The following is an 18,402-nucleotide window of genomic DNA, read 5'->3' as shown; positions in this document are numbered from 1 at the left end:
CACCACACGTCTCTTCCTGTATCTGTTCTCCGGCTGTGTGCGTTTACGTTTCATGTTCGTGTGGAAACCGAAAGTCTCTAGCGGGACGTTTTTAACTGTGAGAGAAATGGTCTCCGACACTTTAAGACGTGTTTTGGAAAACGCGGAGCCGGAGCTGAGGCCGAACCAGCTCCGGATCTTCTGCTTTCGCCTGCTGTGGCGCACAGAACGGCCGAGTCCTTCTTTCAGGACCCGAATGGATCTGAGGCTGTAGAGTAAACATATAATACAGGCAAAAAGCAACAATTTCATCTGCCAAATAAAGGAAGTTCAGCTGGCCAAAACTCGCCGACTGTGTGAATGCGTGTCGTATTAATAGTCGTATATTACTGCCCCATCATAAGGGCACTATGATTACATCGATTTTCAAGTGCGGTGTTAAGTGGGAGGGTTTCCCGAAATAAAACGCCGAAATGGTCAGTAGATTGTTCGCTGACACAGAAAAGTCTTTCCCTCCGAGGAAAATCTGGGTCTCTTATACAACTGTAGGCTATGTGAAGGCACCACACGTCTCTTCCTGTATCTGTTCTCCGGCTGTGTGCGTTTACTTTTCATGTTCGGGTGGAAAACGAAAGTCTCTAGACGGGACGTTTTTAACTGTGAGAGAAATGGACTCCGACACTTTAAGACGTGATTTGGAAAACGCGGAGCCGGAGCTGGTTCGCTTGAGTCCGAACCAGCTCCGGCGCTTCTGCTTTCGCCTGCTGTGGCGCACAGAAGGGCCGAGTCCTTCTTTCGGGACCCGAATGGATCTGAGGCTGTAGAGTAAACATATAATACAGGCAAAAAGCAACAATTTCAGCTGGCAAAAACTCGCCGACTGTGTGAATGCGTGTCGTATAATAGTCGTATATGATTGCCCCATCATAAGGGCAGATTAGGCTACATCGATTTTGAAATGCGGTGTTCAGAGTTTCCCGGATTAAAATCCCGGGAAAGAAACCGTAAAAGTGGCCAATATAGACTGTACGCTGACACAGAAAAGTCATTCCCCCCGATGAGAATCTGGATCTAAAACATCGTGAAGGAAAGAAAAAGACCGGTCTCTGAACACTCTAGTTCTCTGAAGATCGAGTCCCTCTCACGATCCGAACTTTTTTTTATTTTTATTTTTTATCCGCGCACCGAACTCCACGGGATAAATGCTGATGCCAACTTCAAGAGAACTGATTAGTCAGTAGGCGTTGTTTTTCTCCACGTTGATCTCATCAAACCTGCTCGGGAAAACTCAGGTTTAACCCTGAAGTGACCGCGCTAAACCCAAATCCTGCTTCGTCGTACAGGCCTCAGGCCTCTGGACTCCAAAATCATCTCAGATCTCTTGGTTTCAACCTTCCCCGAATCTGAAGCTCTGACGTTCGCTTTGGTGACTCTGGCGGAGATCGACTGCAGACAGACTGCACCTAGGTACCGGTTTCTTAAATGTATTATTTTTGTTTAGTTTTTAATTCTTTCAATCCATGTTCAATCCATAGGCCTACAATCGTCTTCCAACAAAACGTGTGTAAAGACAAAAAGGCAGAGGGGGTACACTTTAACACGCAATTCAGACGTTAGTAATTAGTACTGTACAAAGGTAGAGGTACGCTGTTTGATAGATCCACTCTCCTGGAATCTGACTTCCAGTGGGAGGCCTGAGGTCAACCTCAAAAATTGGAACATTTGTGTCCATGTACAACCATCAGTGGAGCAAGGCCCACCTCATTAATATCTCTTTCAAGCATTTATATTAATATTCCCACGTAAAGTTTTATGAACATCATTTAATAGCGACTCTTTTTGTGGTTTGAATGCTGTTGATTCTTTTGACTTATTTTTCCACATGCAGCTACATGTTTGGTCTGTTAGATTTTATATTTTACGATATCCTTGAATGGATTTTCTCTTCTTCTGTGTACTATGTACCATATTGACAAGAACACATTTTCTTAAGTTAAGCAGTGCTGAAATATAAATATGTTATAGAATAAGTTGTAGAATTTGTAATGTAATGATGTACCTTTTTTATTTTGGCAGTTATGGAAGCTCGTGGACACCGCCTCCGAATTGGAGCACAGGGCCGTGAGTAATTTCCTTGTTTTATGGTATCAATGAACTTTTGTAGAAAATGACTCGCACTGTTTTCAATTTTACATCAAACTTATGCTTATAGATCTATATTTTTCCCTCCTCCCCCAGCAGAGCCCTTTGTGGACAATCAGCTAATCGCAGACACTTTCTCTCCAAGAGGAGTCTTGATGAAAGCCGGCTTTCCAGTGAAAGTTAACTGCAAAGTGTTAATATACAAGACCGACAAATCGTTCCTCACGCTGCATCTGTATCTGATCCCTCCTGACCCTGCCCTACAACAGGTTGTTACCATCATCGTGTTGATTCATACTTACAGGCAGCAACGTTGGTTTCTGTAGCCGCGAAGCTTCTTTGCACTGACGATGTTCTCTTTCTTGTCCCCCCCCCACAGTCAATAAAAAACAAAGAATCATCCAATGGATTTAAAATGATTCAGAAGCCATACCCAGCAAAGTCCCTGAAAATGCGCGACCGTTTCATCCTCACAGCTGATCAGAGCGCTGCAGAAATTTGCCCTCAGGTACGTTTTTCTTCTTTTCTTTTAGAAAACACAGCCTCTTTATTTTTCTTTGGCTCCCCAAGATCTCTTCAATCTTAATTAGAATATCATCTCATTTTTGACAAAATGTACCCTGAATCAAAGTCTAAATCTGTTCCATTTCTCTTTTTATGTATTTCTTTCACAGAACTTAAAGCTCAGATATGACGGCTATGACCCAAACTACTATGAAGTGTTTATTAGAAACCCGGAGAGTAATTTCCAGCTCACACTGACAGATGAGTCTGGACCCGTGTGGACCTGCACAATTCGAAAAAGTCAGTGGCTATAATAATATTCTGTGTATTCAAGCTACCTATGTATCACCCCTATTTAGTCAACCACATGTATTTATATGTTTGTTTGCATTTCATTTCAGATGACTATCAAAGAACTGGTGATATTCAGATGATGTATGGTAAGTGTCATACGAACTCTTTCACATAGCGTTCATCATCCTGGAGGTTATGACCGGTAGATCATAAAAATGAAGTTTAAATGGTTGAACATTAATACAGTAACATCTTATAATGTTCTTCACAGAACCTTGAGCTTGTTATTACACACAGTAACATTAATCAGTCACGTCCACACTAGTATTTCAGTGTAACTAAATGTTTTTGATACCATGAACCTCCTTGAGAGCCCCAAATCTGAGTCGTGTTATTTTTTTTGTTTTCCTAGAAGAGGAGCTTGCCAGAGTGAGACCCGGCCTTGTGGGGAAAATGTCGAGAGAGCTAATTAATCAGCTGCTGGACAACCTTTTAGCGGATGGCGTCTTGAGCGAGGGAGAGAAAGACTGTATCATTCAGGAGAACAACACCAGTGCAGAGAGAGCACGCTGCCTCATTGACACGGTGAAGAAGAAAGGACGGGAAGCCATCAGGAGGATATTTGCTCACCTCCAAAGCAGAGACCCAATGCTCTTCGCTCAGCTGGGGCTTCCCTACTACCCACCTGTTTAGTCAGGTATGGTCAGTCTCAGCAGAGCTGCTTCGACATGATTCATCTTCCGCTCCCAATTTGGGGGCGGCTGTGGCTCAGAGGTAGTGCGAGTTGTCCTCCAATCAGAAGATTGGCAGTTTAAATCCCAGCTCCTCCAGTCTGCATGCCGAAGTGTTCTTGGGCAAGATACTGAACCCCCAAATGGCCCCCGATGCTGCGCCATCGGTGTGAATGTGTATGAATGAGTTAGATCCTGCTGTGCCTCTGCCATCAGTGTATGAATGTGTGTGTGAGGATAAAGAATCTATATATATATTATACATATTTATATATATAGTGTATGTGTTTTATTATTTTAGATATATTTTTGTATTGACTACTATTTATTGACTGTATAGTGTTTCTTTTTATTTTTTATTATTGTGTGTGTGATTGTGTGACTTGGACTTGTATGCTGTCTACAAATTGCCCCATTGGGGGACAATAAAGTATTTTGAACTTGAATCTGCAAGATGAAGAGGAGTGACATAACATTGATTTAACCCTCATGCCGTTGCACCTCATGTTTTTTTTATTTTTTATTTTTATTTGGTGATAATTTTGGATGTGTTGATTTTTGGCAAGAACTTTTCTTTTTAGTTATATTTTTGAAATCCAATGATTTTTTATTTCACATGTCTTTTAAATCTTCTTGACGAGAAGCTCTGGTTCGGGGGAACCTGCCTGCCCTGAAGGGACGTTCTGTTGAGGACTTCGAGCTTCTTGCTGATTGGATTAGTGATATTGCAATTTCGCGATACTCGTATAGTGACGATAAAGTGAATCTCGTATCTTGTACTCTATTGATGCATTTTGCACCCTCTGGACACCTTCGTGGCAAAAAAGCCACGCACTTACAAACTGCTATAAAATCATCATACATCAATATTTTTTTCTACTTTATTTTTTTTATAAATCTCATAAACAACTTCCACCTTGCTCAAAACTACCAAACATTCAATCAGTTTCAGGATTTTAACCCTTTAAATCCCAGTTTAATTATTTTCATTTTTTAATTTTTTATCGCCAAAAAACACAAAAAAATGAGTTATTTTCCATATAATAATTAGGAGGTGGATGGGGCTTTGGTGGCTTTGGTGGCTTTGGTGGGGATTAGAGGCTTGGATATGTCAAAGATTAGCAGCACAATTTATTTGATTGCATTAGTATTTTTTCTGTAGTACCAGATACTCCCTCTGGACACCTGGCCATGAAATGCCCCATTGACTTCCATTCAAACCACATTTTTTAATCTCACTGCCATTACAGTATAAAACCATGCATTCTGGTATGTTAGCTTTTCATTATGAACAAAAGTAGCGATATTTGACATTTTTACTGTTATTTCACCATATTCATCTGGATCTCTCAAAACATCGTCAGGGAAAGAAAAAGGCTTTTTTTCATCTGCCAAATGCTGGAAGTTCAGCCGGCAAAAACTCGGCCGACTGTGTGAATGCTTGTCGTATTAAAGTCGTATATGACTGCCCCATCATAAGGGCACTATGCGATCTGACTGATTACATCGATTTTCAAGTGCGGTGATAAGTGGGAGAGTTTCCCGCAATAAAACTCAGAAAAAAATACTTTAAAAAAATGAACGTGTTGCTTAGATGTATTATAATGGCGTGGTGTATGACAAATCAGCCTAATTCTTTCAGCGGCAATCCCGGCGGATTTGGGAGCAAATAAAATAAATATAAAACATAATTCAAAGTGGTCAGTAGGCTGTACGCTGACACAGAAAAGTCATTCCCTCCGATGAGAATCTGGATCTCTCATATAAAAACATCGTCAGGGAAGGAAAAAGGCTTTTGCCGGTCTCTGAACACTCTAGTTCTCCGAAGAGTCCCTCTCACGATCCACAGAGCTATTTTTTTTATCCGCGCACCGAGCTCCACGGGACAAATTCTGATGCCAACCTCATCAGAGCTCATTGGGCAGTAGGCGGTGTTTTTCTCCACGTTGATCTCGTATCAGGAACATAACCTGCTCCGGAGCAGGTTAGCTCTGCGTAGTAGCCTACCATGGCAATCTACCCCGGTAGAAGTGAACCAGCGTCGTAGGACGGAAAACCCAGAGTTATCCCTGAAGTTACCTCGCAAATCAGAGGCGTCTAGCTCGACTCCCGCAAGCTCTCGAAAAACTTCTAAACTGACCGTTGTCGAACTAAAATAAATACAGATTCGGCAACTGCATAGCTTATTTCTCGCATAAAATGTTTTCAGAAATACATTTTGGTGAACTATTTTCGTAAAACAAGAGACCGCCATGTTGGTCGGTTTTGAAATCCGGGAGCAGACAGCCCAGTAGGCAGGGAAAGCACCTGCGAATCATCCGCCTAGTGTCAGCCCACCAAGCGGCGCGACAACTAGCGTTTAAAAACGCCCCTGTGGACACGTACCTGAGAAGCCCCTGACTGCAGACCCACAGACCTCAATGTGGGCGGAGTTAAACGTTTAACCCCGCCCACTCCCCAACATTTGACACCGCTGTCAGAGGAGACATGCTGCGGGTTTGCAGTGAGGTCTGATGCATTCCTCAGGTCTCCTTCCACGCTTCTGACTGTCCCTTTGGTATGATAAAAAATGGAAGTAAGTGTGACTGTTATGATATCGTTCATGTTACTCAAGGTGTATCGTAAGGTTATGTGAATTAGCTGCACATGAGCTAATGATATATTTAAACTAACGTGATACTTATATCAGAGTGCATTCGGTGGTATATGCACTGTAAGTTAATGAGACTAATCGGAGCACAAGAAAAAAAATAATGTTGGTGTTTTGTGACTTTGTAATCATGTAATCATTTTTTTTTTATGTATAGACACATTACAGTGATACGTGGGGATGACATCTCCAAGTCCACAAAAAGCAGTGACCTGTCATGTCCGTTTTGCAAGTACAGTGCATCCTCTAAATATCAAGTGGACAACCACATTAAGGGCCATGCCTCAGTGAGGCACAAAGGTAGTACTAGAAGTTTATTGCACACAAACATGTTACACACCATTAAAACCTACACAATCACTCATGCTTTTGTGTATCCATTAAGGACTGTGACGTTACCTTGGACCAAGGTATTGGAAGACTGGATGGTGATGCTTAAAAGGTTCAGCGTCGCGGAGGTGCTGGAGCCGATCCCAGCTGACATTGGGCGAAGGCAGGGTACACCCTGGACAGGACGCCAGTCCATCAATTATTATTATGATGATTGTAATAGATCTTAGTGTTATTTTTATTATCGTTGTTGTTTTGTTATTGTTATTATTGTTATCAATAAGGTCAACACTTGTTGACCTGATAATACAAGCATTTATATAAAATTCAGCGAAACGTTTTCATACTCTTGCGTGAAACTTGCGTCACGGAAACAGCTTGGTAAACACGGAAGTGGCGTCGGCGCAGCGGTAGCATAGCAGCCGAGGATAGAAGCTATCAGGCAAGTGTTCTTTTAAATAAACTCCTGGTTTACTTACAAACTTTCAAATGCCTCGTTTTGTGAGTAAAGACCCTATGTGTACTACTGCAGAAGTTTGGTAACATTCCACGCATTATTAATGGGGTAATTTACGGGATATACATAATGTACCGTTCATGCTAGTACTAAGCCATTCGGCTGATAGCCCTATCTTGACCAATGTTGACCATCGCTAAAAATGCTTCTGAGGGGGTATTTGGCTGGATGTCATGGTGGAAATGACCTAGGGTGCATTTTACTCCCAACCATCGCTTTAAGTTACCTCGCTAAACCCAAATCCTGCTTCGTAGTACAGGCCCCAGATCATTGATGCATTGTTAATATATTGCTGCAGTTTCTGTTCTTTTGAAAAATATGTGTACATAAAGCAGTCCGAGAAGCGTAAAGACACCTTTTTAATTCAAGTTTAGCTCTATGCATTGACACATTTGAAGACAGCCTGTGTGTATCACTTAGTTGGATTGATTTGACTAGAAAGGTTTGTATTTCCAACTGTATTTGAAGGCACCACACGTCTCTTCCTGTATCTGTTCTCCGGCTGTGTGTGTGTGTGTACTTTTCATGTTCGGGTGGAAACCGAAAGTCTCTAGTCCGGGACGTTTTTACCTGTGAGAGAAATGGACTCCGACATTTAAGACGTGATTTGGAAAACGCGCTGGTTCGCCTGAGGCCGAACCAGCTCCGGCGCTTCTGCTTTCGCCTGCTGTGGCGCACAGAAGGGCCGAGTCCTTCTTTCGGGACCCGAATGGATCTGAGGCTGACTGATTAGATCGATTTTCAAGTGCGGTGATAAGTGGGAGAGTTTCCCGCAATAAAACGCCGAAAAAAATACTTTAAAAAAATGAACGTGTTGCTTAGATGTATTCTAATGGCGTGGTGTATGACAATATCAGCCTAATTCTCTCAGCAGCAATCCCAGCAGATTTGGGAGCAAATAAAATAAATATAAAACATAATTCAAAGTGGTCAGTAGGCTGTACGCTGACACAGAAAAGTCATTCCCTCCGATGAGAATCTGGATCTCTCATATAAAAACATCGTCAGGGAAGGAAAAAGGCTTTTGCCGGTCTCTGAACACTCGAGTTCTCCGAAGAGTCCCTCTCACGATCCACAGAGCTATTTTTTTTATCCGCGCACCGAGCTCCACGGGACAAATGCTGATGCCAACCTCATTAGAGCTCATTGGTCAGTAGGCGGTGTTTTTCTCCACGTTGATCTCGTATCAGGAACATAACCTGCTCCGGAGCAGGTTAGCTCTGCGGAGTAGCCTACCATGGCGATCTACCCCGGTAGAAGTGAACCAGCGTCGTAGGACGGAAAACCCAGAGTTATCCCTGAAGTTACCTCGCAAATCAGAGGCGTCTAGCTCGACTCCCGCAAGCTCTCGAAAATCTTCTAAACTGACCGTTGTCGAACTAAAATAAATACAGATTCGGCAACTGCACAGCTTATTTCACGCATAAAATGTTTTCAGAAATGTCGGTGAACTGTTTCCGCAAAATAAGAGCTGCAATGTAAGTCGGTTTGGAAATCCGGGAGCAGACAGCCCACCAGTGAAAGCGTCGTCCAATCAGGTGCAGTGGGAGGGTTTCCCGAATAAAACGCCGAAAAAAAAACGTTAAAGTGATCAGTAGACTGTACGCTGACACAGAGATGTCATTCCCTCCGATGAACCTGATATCCAGAATCTGGATCGCTTATAAAACTGTATTTGAAGGCACCACGCGTCTCATCCTGTATCTGTTCTCCGGCTGTGTGCGTTTACTTTTCATGTTCGGGTGGAAACCGAAAGTCTCTAGCGGGATGATTTGAACTGTGAGAGAAATGGTCTCCGACACTTTACGTGTTTTGGGAAACGCGCTGGTTCGCCTGATGCGCTTCTGCTTTCGCCCGCTGTGGCGCACAGAACGGCCGATTCCTTCTTTCAGGATCCGAATGGATCTGACGCTGTAGAGTAAACATATAATACAGGCAAAAAGCAACAATTTCATCTGCCAAATGCTGGAATGACAGCCTGCAAAAACTCGGCCGACTGTGTGAATGCGTGTCGTATTAATATATGACTACCTGTTAAGCATATGTGATAATATGTGTCAACAAAGTCATGTTAAATATCCTACACAGTGATGTACGTGTGTGTGCCTGCGTGCACTATGATGTTATTGTGAGCATGTGCAGAATAAACGGTCGGTGTGAGTTCCCGGACCAAAGAGATGATGGCGGTCTGTGTTTTTCTCCCGTGAATATTAATGCTAGCTAACCACTTTGAGGACTGTAACAACGATAGACTGCTGCGGAAATGTCCAACGCTACACTGCCCCATCATAAGGGCACTACGCAACCTGACTGATTACATCGATGTTCAAGTGCGGTGATAAGTGGGAGAGTTTCCCGCAATAAAACTTTATTGCGCACCAAAATAAATACAGATTCGACAACTGCATAGCTTATTTCTCGCATAAAATGTTTTCAGAAATAGGCTACATTTCGGCGAACTGTTTCCGCAAAATACGAGCCGCAGTGTTGGTCGGTTTGGAAATCCGGGAGCAGACAGCCCACCAGTGAAAGCGTCGTCCGTCGTCATCAGGTGCAGCCACGAAGTGTGCTGATTGTAGGAAGGAAAGCACCTGCGAATCATCCGCGTAGTGTCAGCCCACCAAGCGGGGTGCGACGACTAGCGTTTAAAAACGTCCCTGTGTACACGTACCTTGACAAAGGCAATCAACCACGCTGGTGATCAACTCGAGGCGGCGTTTGCAGCGTTTAACCGATCCCAAACATCATTCTACGGGCAGGAGAGTATGGCGTTATATTTGTGCCACATTTATGAAGGAGCAATGTGAGATTTTGAGCGCAGAAAAATATGATATATTATCAATATTTGATTCGGCCATTCAAAGCACAAAGACAAAGTTGAGCGCAGCGAGCAAGAGTTTGAGAGAGGGCAACTGAGTTATATATTTTTGCCTGCTCAAATGACATTATGTTTTGCTCGCGTATCCTTTCTCTTCAAAATATAATTTCTGTGCTCGCAAAATATATTTTTCTGCGCTCAAAATCTCACATTGCTCCTTCATAAATGTGGCACAAATAGCAACAATTTCATCTGCCAAATGCAGGAAGGACAGCTGGCAAAACTCGCCGACTGTGTGAATGCGTGTCGTATTAATAGTCGTATACTACTGCCCCATCATAAGGGCACTATGATTAGGCCTACATCGATTTTCAAGTGCGGTGTTAAGTGGGAGAGTTTCCCGAAATAAAACGCCGAGAAAAAACAACAACTTTAAAGTGGTCAGTAGACTGTACGCTGACACAGAAAAGTCTTTCCCTCCGAGGAGAATCTGGATCTCTTATACAACTGCATATGAAGGCACCACACGTCTCTTCCTGTATCTGTTCACCGACTGTGTGTGTGTGTGTGTGTGTGTGTGTGTGGGTGTGTACATTTCATGCTCGGGTCCAAGACGAAAGTCAAAAAGCAACAATTTCATCTGCCAAATAAAGGAAGTTCAGACAAAAACTCGCCGACTGTGTGAATGCGTGTCGTATAAATAGTCGTATATGACTGCCCCATCATAAGGGCAGATTAGGCTACATCGATTTTGAAATGCGGTGTTCAGAGTTTCCCGGATTAAAATCCCGGGAAAGAAACCGTAAAAGTGGCCACTATAGACTGTACGCCGACACAGAAAAGTCATTCCCTCCGATGAGAATCTGGATCTAAAACATCGTGAAGGAAAGAAAAAGACCGGTCTCTGAACACTCTAGTTCTCTGAAGAGTCCCTCTCACGATCAACCGAACTTTTTAATCCACGCACCGAACTCCACGGGATAAATGCTGATGCCAACTTCAAGAGAACTGATTAGTCAGTAGGCGTTGTTTTTCTCCACGTTGATCTCATCAAACCTGCTCTGGGAAAACTCAGGTTTAACCCTGAAGTGACCGCGCTAAACCCAAATCCTGCTTCGTCGTACAGGCCTCAGGCCTCTGGACTCCAAAATCATCTCAGATCTCTTGGTTTCAACCTTCCCCGAATCTGAAGCTCTGACGTTCGCTTTGGTGACTCTGGCGGAGATCGACTGCAGACAGACTGCACCTAGGTACAGGTTTCTTAAATGTATTATTTTTGTTTTGTTTTTAGTTCTTTCAATCCATGTTCAAGCCATAAGCCTACAATCGTCTTCCAACAAAACGTGTGTAAAGACAAAAAGGCAGAGGGGGTACACTGTAACACGCAATACAGACGTTAGTAATTAGTACTGTACAAAGGTAGAGGTACGCTGTTTGATAAATCCACTCCCCTGGAATCTGACTTCCAGTGGGAGGCCTGAGGTCAACCTCAAAAATTGGAACATTTGTGTCCATGTACAACCATCAGTGGAGCAAGGCCCACCTCATTAATATCTCTTTCAAGCATTTATATTAATATTCCCACGTAAAGTTTTATGAACATCATTTAATAGCGACTCTTTTTGTGGTTTGAATGCCGTTGATTCTTTTCACTTATTTTTTCCACATGCAGCTACATGTTTGGTCTGTTAGATTTTATATTTTACGATATCCTTGAATGGATTTTCTCTTCTTCTGTGTACTATGTACCATATTGATAAGAACACATTTTCTTAAGTTAAGCAGTGCTGAAATATAAATATGTTATAGAATAAGTTGTAGAATTTGTAATGTAATGATGTACCTTTTTTATTTTGGCAGTTATGGAAGCTCGTCGACACCGCCTCCGAATTGGAGCACAGGGCCGTGAGTAATTTCCTTGTTTTATGGTATCAATGAACTTTTGTAGAAAATGACTCGCACTGTTTTCAATTTTACATCAAACTTATGCTTATAGATCTATATTTTTCCCTCCTCCCCCAGCAGAGCCCTTTGTGGACAATCAGCTAATCGCAGACACTTTCTCTCCAAGAGGAGTCTTGATGAAAGCCGGCCTTCCAGTGAAAGTTAACTGCAAAGTGTTAATATACAAGACCGACAAATCGTTCCTCACGCTGCATCTTTATCTGATCCCTCCTGACCCTGCCCTACAACAGGTTGTTACCATCATCGTGTTGATTCATACTTACAGGCAGCAACGTTGGTTTCTTTAGCCGCGAAGCTTCTTTGCACTGACGATGTTCTCTTTCTTGTCCCCCCCCACAGTCAATAAAAAACAAAGAATCATCCAATGGATTCAAAATGATTCAGAAGCCATACCCAGCAAAGTCCCTGAAAATGCGCGATCGTTTCATCCTCACAGCCGATCTGAGCGCTGCAGAAATTTGCCCTCAGGTACGTTTTTATTTTATTATTTTAGAAAACACAGCCTCTTTATTTTTCCTTGGCTCCCCATCTGAAGATGTCTTCAATCTTAATTAGAATATCATCTCATTTTTGACAAAATGTACCCTGAATCAAAGTCTAATTCTGTTCCATTTCTCTTTTTATGTATTTCTTTCACAGAAATTAAAGCTCAGATATGACGGCTATGACCCAAACTACTATGAAGTGTTTATTAGAAACCCGGACAGTAATTTCCAGCTCACACTGACAGATGAGTCTGGACCCGTGTGGACCTGCACAATTCGAAAAAGTCAGTGGCTATAATAATATTCTGTGTATTCAAGCTACCTATGTATCACCCCTATTTAGTCAACGACATGTATTTATATGTTTGTTTGCATTTCATTTCAGATGACTATCAAAGAACTGGTGATATTCAGATGATGTATGGTAAGTGTCATACGATCTGCAGGGGATCTTTCACATAGCGTTCATTATCCTGGAGGTTATGACCGTTAGATCATAAAAATGCAGTTTAAATGGTTTAACATTAATACAGTAAAATCTTATAATGTTCTTCACAGAACCTTGAGCTTGTGATTACACACAGTAACATTAATCAGTCACGTCCACACTAGTATTTCAGTGTAACTAAATGTTTTTGATACCATGAACCTCCTTGAGAGCCCCAAATCTGAGTCGTGTTATTTTTTTTGTTTTCCTAGAAGAGGAGCTTGCCAGAGTGAGACCCGGCCTTGTGGGGAAAATGTCGAGAGAGCTGATTAATCAGCTGCTGGATAACCTTTTAGCGGATGGCGTCTTGAGCGAGGGAGAGAAAGACTGTATCATTCAGGAGAACAACACCAGTGCAGACAGAGCACGCTGCCTCATTGACACGGTGAAGAAGAAAGGACAGGAAGCCATCAGGAGGATATTTGCTCACCTCCAGAGCAGAGACCCAATGCTCTTCGCTCAGCTGGGGCTTCCCTACGACCCACCTGTTTAGTCAGGTAAGGTCAGTCTCAGCAGAGCTGCTTCGCCATGATTCATCTTCCGCTCCCAATTTGGGGGCGGCTGTGGCTCAGAGGTAGTGCGAGTTGTCCTCCAATCAGAAGATTGGCAGTTTAAATCCCAGCTCCTCCAGTCTGAATACCGAAGTGTTCTTGGGCAAGATACTGAACCCCCAAATTGCCCCCGATGCTGCGCCATCGGTGTGAATGTGTATGAATGAGTTAGATCCTGCTGTGCCTCTGCCATCAGTGTATGAATGTGTGTGTGAGGATAAAGAATCTATATATATATATTGTACATATTTATATATATATATAGTGTATGTGTTTTATTATTTTATATATATATTTGTATTGACTACTATTTATTGACTGTATAGTGTTTTTGTATTTTTTATTATTGTGTGTGACTTGAATTTGTATGCTGTCTACAAATTGCCCCATTGGGGGACAATAAAGTATTTTGAACTTGAATCTGCAAGTTGAAGAGGAGTGACATAACATTGATTTAACCCTCATGCCCTTGCACCTCATGTTTTTTTTAATTTTTTTTTATATTTGGTGATAATTTTGGCTGTGTTGATTTTGGGCAAGAACTTTTCTTTTTAGTTATATTTTTGAAATCCAATGATTTTTTATTTCACGTCTTTTAAATCTTCTCGACGAGAAGCTCTGGTTCGGGGGAACCTGCCTGCCCTGAAGGGACGTTCTGTTGAGGACTTCGAGCTTCTTGCTGATTGGATTAGTGATATTGCAATTTCGCTGTACTCGTATAGTGACAATAAAGTGAATCTTACAAACTGCTATAAAATCATCATACATCAATATTTTTTTCTACTTTTTTTTTTTATAAATCTCATAAACAACTTCCACCTTGCTCAAAACTACCAAACATTCAATCAGTTTCAGGATTTTAACCCTTTAAATCCCAGTTTAATTATTTTCATTTTTTTATCGCCAAAAAACACAAAAAATGAGTTATTTTCCTTATAATAATTAGGAGGTGGATGGGGTTTTGGTGGGGATTAGAGGCTTGGATATGTCAAAGATTAGCAACACAATTTATTTGATTGCATTAGTATTTTTTCTGTAGTACCAGATACTCCCTCTGGACACCTGGCCATGAAATGCCCCATTGACTTCCATTCAAACCACATTTTTTAATCTCACTGCCATTACAGTATAAAACCATGCATTCTGGTATGTTAGCTTTTCATTATGAACAAAAGTAGCGATATTTGACATTTTTACTGTTATTTCACCATATTCATCTGGATCTCTCAAAACATCGTCAGGGAAAGAAAAAGGCTTTTTTTCATCTGCCAAATGCTGGAAGTTCAGCTGGCAAAAGCTCGGCCGACTGTGTGAATGCGTGTCGTATTAAAGTCGTATATGACTGCCCCATCATAAGGGCACTATGCGATCTGACTGATTACATCGATTTTCAAGTGCGGTGATAAGTGGGAGAGTTTCCCGCAATAAAACTCAGAAAAAAATACTTTAAAAAAATGAACGTGTTGCTTAGATGTATTCTAATGGCGTGGTGTATGACAATATCAGCCTAATTCTTTCAGCGGCAATCCCGGCGGATTTGGGAGCAAATAAAATAAATATAAAACATAATTCAAAGTGGTCAGTAGGCTGTACGCTGACACAGAAAAGTCATTCCCTCCGATGAGAATCTGGATCTCGTCAGGGAAGGAAAAAGGCTTTTGCCGGTCTCTGAACCCTCTAGTTCTCCGAAGAGTCCCTCTCACGATCCACAGAGCTATTGTTTTTATCCGCGCACCGAGCTCCACTGGACAAATGCTGATGCCAACCTCATTAGAGCTCATTGGTCAGTAGGCGGTGTTTTTCTCCACGGTGATCTCTAATCAGGAACATAACCTGCTCCGGAGCAGGTTAGCTCTGCGGAGTAGCCTATCATGGCGATCTACCCCGGTAGAAGTGAACCAGGGTCGTAGGACGGAAAACCCAGAGTTAACCCTGAAGTTACCTCGCAAATCAGAGGCGTCCAGCTCGACTCCCGCAAGCTCTCGAAAATCTTTTAAACTGACCGTTGTCGAACTAAAATAAATACAGATTCGGCAACTGCATAGCTTATGTCTCGCATAAAATGTTTTCAGAAATACATTTTGGTGAACTATTTTCGTAAAACAAGAGACCGCCATGTTGGTCGGTTTTGAAATCCGGGAGCAGACAGCTCAGTAGGAAGGAAAGCACCTGCGAATCATCCGCCTAGTGTCAGCCCACCAAGCGGCGCGACAACTAGCGTTTAAAAACGCCCCTGTGGACACGTACCTGAGAAGCCCCTGACTGCAGACCCGCAGGCCTCAATGTGGGCGGAGTTAAACGTTTAACCGCGCCCACTCCCCAACATTTGACACCGCTGTCAGAGGAGACATGCTGCGGGTTTGCAGTGAGGTCTGATGCATTCCTCCGGTCTCCTTCCACGCTTCTGACTGCCCCTTTGGTATGATAAAAAATGGAAGTGTGACTGTTATGATATTGTTCATGTAACTCAAGGTGTATCGTTAGGTTATGTGAATTAGCTGCACATGAGCTAATGATATATTTAAACTAACGTGATACTTATATCAGAGTGCATTCGGTGGTATATGCACTGTAAGTTAATGAGACTAATCGGAGCACAAGAAAAAAAATAATGTTGGTGTTTTGTGACTTTGTAATCATGTAATCATTTTTTTTTTATGTATAGAGACACAAGTGATACGTGGGGATGACATCTCCAAGTCCACAAAAAGCAGTGACCTGTCATGTCCGTTTTGCAAGTACAGTGCATCCTCTAAATATCAAGTGGACAACCACATTAAGGGCCATGCCTCAGTGAGGCACAAAGGTAGTACTAGAAGTTTATTGCACACAAACATGTTACACACCATTAAAACCTACACAATCACTCATGCTTTTGTGTATCCATTAAGGACTGTGACGTTACCTTGGACCAAGGTATTGGAAGACTGGATGGTGATGCTTAAAAGGTTCAGCGTCGCGGAGGTGCTGGAGCCGATCCCAGCTGACATTGGGCGAAGGCAGGGTACACCCTGGACAGGACGCCAGTCCATCAATTATTATTATGATGATTGTAATAGATCTTAGTGTTATTTTTATTATCGTTGTTGTTGTTTTGTTATTGTTATTATTATTGTTATCAATAAGGTCAACACTTGTTGACCTGATAATACAAGCATTTATAAAAATTCAGCGAAACGTTTTCATACTCTTGCGTGAAACTTGCGTCACGGAAACAGCTTGGTAAACACGGAAGTGGCGTCGGCGCAGCGGTAGCATAGCAGCCGAGGATAGAAGCTATCAGGCAAGTGTTCTTTTAAATAAACTCCTGGTTTACTTACAAACTTTCAAATGCCTCGTTTTGTGAGTACAGACCCTATGTGTACTACTGCAGAAGTTTGGTAACATTCCACGCATTATTAATGGGGTAATTTACGGGATATACATAATGTACCGTTCATGCTAGTACTAAGCCATTCGGCTGATAGCCCTATCTTGACCAATGTTGACCATCGCTAAAAATGCTTCTGAGGGGGTATTTGGCTGGATGTCTTGGTGGAAATGACCTAGGGTGCATTTTACTGCCAACCATCGCTTTAAGTTACCTCGCTAAACCCAAATCCTGCTTCGTAGTACAGGCCCCAGATCATTGATGCATTGTTAATATATTGCTGCAGTTTCTGTTCTTTTGAAAAATATGTGTACATAAAGCAGTCCGAGAAGCGTAAAGACACCTTTTTAATTCAAGTTTAGCTCTATGCATTGACACATTTGAAGACAGCCTGTGTGTATCACTTAGTTGGATTGATTTGACTAGAAAGGTTTGTATTTCCAACTGTATTTGAAGGCACCACACGTCTCTTCCTGTATCTGTTCTCCGGCTGTGTGTGTGTGTACTTTTCATGTTCGGGTGGAAACCGAAAGTCTCTAGTCCGGGACGTTTTTAACTGTGAGAGAAATGGACTCCGACACTTTAAGACGTGTTTTGGAAAACGCGCAACCAGCTCCGGCGCTTCTGCTTTCGCCTGCTGTGGCGCACAGAAGGGCCGAGTCCTTCTTTCAGGACCCGAATGGATCTGAGGCTGACTGATTAGATCGATTTTCAAGTGCGGTGATAAGTGGGAGAGTTTCCCGCAATAAAACGCAGAAAAAAATACTTTAAAAAAATGAACGTGTTGCTTAGATGTATTCTAATGGCGTGGTGTATGACAATATCAGCCTAATTCTCTCAGCGGCAATCCCAGCAGATTTGGGAGCAAATAAAATAAATATAAAACATAATTCAAAGTGGTCAGTAGGCTGTACGCTGACACAGAAAAGTCATTCCCTCCGATGAGAATCTGGATCTCTCATATAAAAACATCGTCAGGGAAGGAAAAAGGCTTTTGCCGGTCTCTGAACACTCGAGTTCTCCGAAGAGTCCCTCTCACGATCCACAGAGCTATTTTTTTTATCCGCGCACCGAGCTCCACGGGACAGCTGATGCCAACCTCATCAGAGCTCATTGGTCAGTAGGCGGTGTTTTTCTCCACGTTGATCTCGTATCAGGAACATAACCTGCTCCGGAGCAGGTTAGCTCTGCGGAGTAGTCTACCATGGCGATCTACCCCGGTAGAAGTGAACCAGCGTCGTAGGACGGAAAACCCAGAGTTAACCCTGAAGTTACCTCGCAAATCAGAGGCGTCCAGCTCGACTCCCGCAAGCTCTCGAAAATCTTTTAAACTGACCGTTGTCGAACTAAAATAAATACAGATTCGGCAACTGCACAGCTTAATTCACGCATAAAATGTTCTCAGAAATTTCGGTGAACTGTTTCCGCAAAATAAGAGCCGCAATGTTTGGAAAGGAGCAGACAGCCCACCAGTGAAAGCGTCGTCCAATCAGGTGCAGTGGGAGGCCCACCAGTGAAAGCGTCGTCCAATCAGGTGCAGTGGGAGGGTTTCCCGAAACAAAACGCCGAAAAAAAACCT

At 42.5% G+C, this 18,402-nt stretch overlaps 2 protein-coding genes across 3 annotated transcripts; both read left to right on the top strand.

Annotated features, from left to right (window-relative positions):
- Positions 1-1,274: 1,274 nt before the first annotated feature.
- LOC311014030 (caspase recruitment domain-containing protein 8-like) lies at positions 1,275-4,381 on the top strand. The gene is made up of 7 exons (XM_084010388.1): positions 1,275-1,446; positions 2,056-2,100; positions 2,221-2,390; positions 2,501-2,629; positions 2,796-2,925; positions 3,027-3,065; positions 3,332-4,381. The coding sequence occupies exons 2-7, from the start codon at positions 2,058-2,060 to the stop codon at positions 3,610-3,612; spliced, it is 792 nt and encodes a 263-aa protein (XP_083866514.1). The 5' UTR covers positions 1,275-1,446; positions 2,056-2,057; the 3' UTR covers positions 3,613-4,381.
- A 6,323-nt stretch (positions 4,382-10,704) lies between these two features.
- LOC311014029 (caspase recruitment domain-containing protein 8-like) lies at positions 10,705-14,266 on the top strand. 2 transcript variants are annotated; one of them, XM_084010387.1, is made up of 7 exons: positions 10,705-11,215; positions 11,826-11,870; positions 11,991-12,160; positions 12,270-12,398; positions 12,570-12,699; positions 12,801-12,839; positions 13,115-14,266. In XM_084010387.1, the coding sequence occupies exons 2-7, from the start codon at positions 11,828-11,830 to the stop codon at positions 13,393-13,395; spliced, it is 792 nt and encodes a 263-aa protein (XP_083866513.1). In that variant the 5' UTR covers positions 10,705-11,215; positions 11,826-11,827; the 3' UTR covers positions 13,396-14,266. The 2 variants fall into 2 exon arrangements, with proteins under 2 accessions (XP_083866513.1, XP_083866512.1); XM_084010386.1 differs by having other exon boundaries at positions 11,988-12,160.
- Positions 14,267-18,402: the final 4,136 nt, after the last annotated feature.

The sequence above is a fragment of the Eutrigla gurnardus genome (assembly GCF_963514095.1).
Source record: "Eutrigla gurnardus genome assembly, chromosome: 5".
Classification (NCBI taxonomy): domain Eukaryota; kingdom Metazoa; phylum Chordata; class Actinopteri; order Perciformes; family Triglidae; genus Eutrigla; species Eutrigla gurnardus.
This window is presented reverse-complemented; position numbering and strand designations above follow the sequence as displayed.

Coding starts and splice junctions, on each gene's coding strand:
- LOC311014029 (XM_084010386.1), top strand. CDS start 11,828: ATGGAAGCTCGTCGACACCGCCTCCGAATTGGAGCACAGGGCC. Junction 12,161..12,269: donor CTGACCCTGCCCTACAACAG/GTTGTTACCATC, acceptor CCCCCCCCACAG/TCAATAAAAAACAAAGAATC. Junction 12,399..12,569: donor CTGCAGAAATTTGCCCTCAG/GTACGTTTTTAT, acceptor TTTCTTTCACAG/AAATTAAAGCTCAGATATGA.
- LOC311014030 (XM_084010388.1), top strand. CDS start 2,058: ATGGAAGCTCGTGGACACCGCCTCCGAATTGGAGCACAGGGCC. Junction 2,101..2,220: donor CCGAATTGGAGCACAGGGCC/GTGAGTAATTTC, acceptor CTCCCCCAGCAG/AGCCCTTTGTGGACAATCAG. Junction 2,630..2,795: donor CTGCAGAAATTTGCCCTCAG/GTACGTTTTTCT, acceptor TTTCTTTCACAG/AACTTAAAGCTCAGATATGA.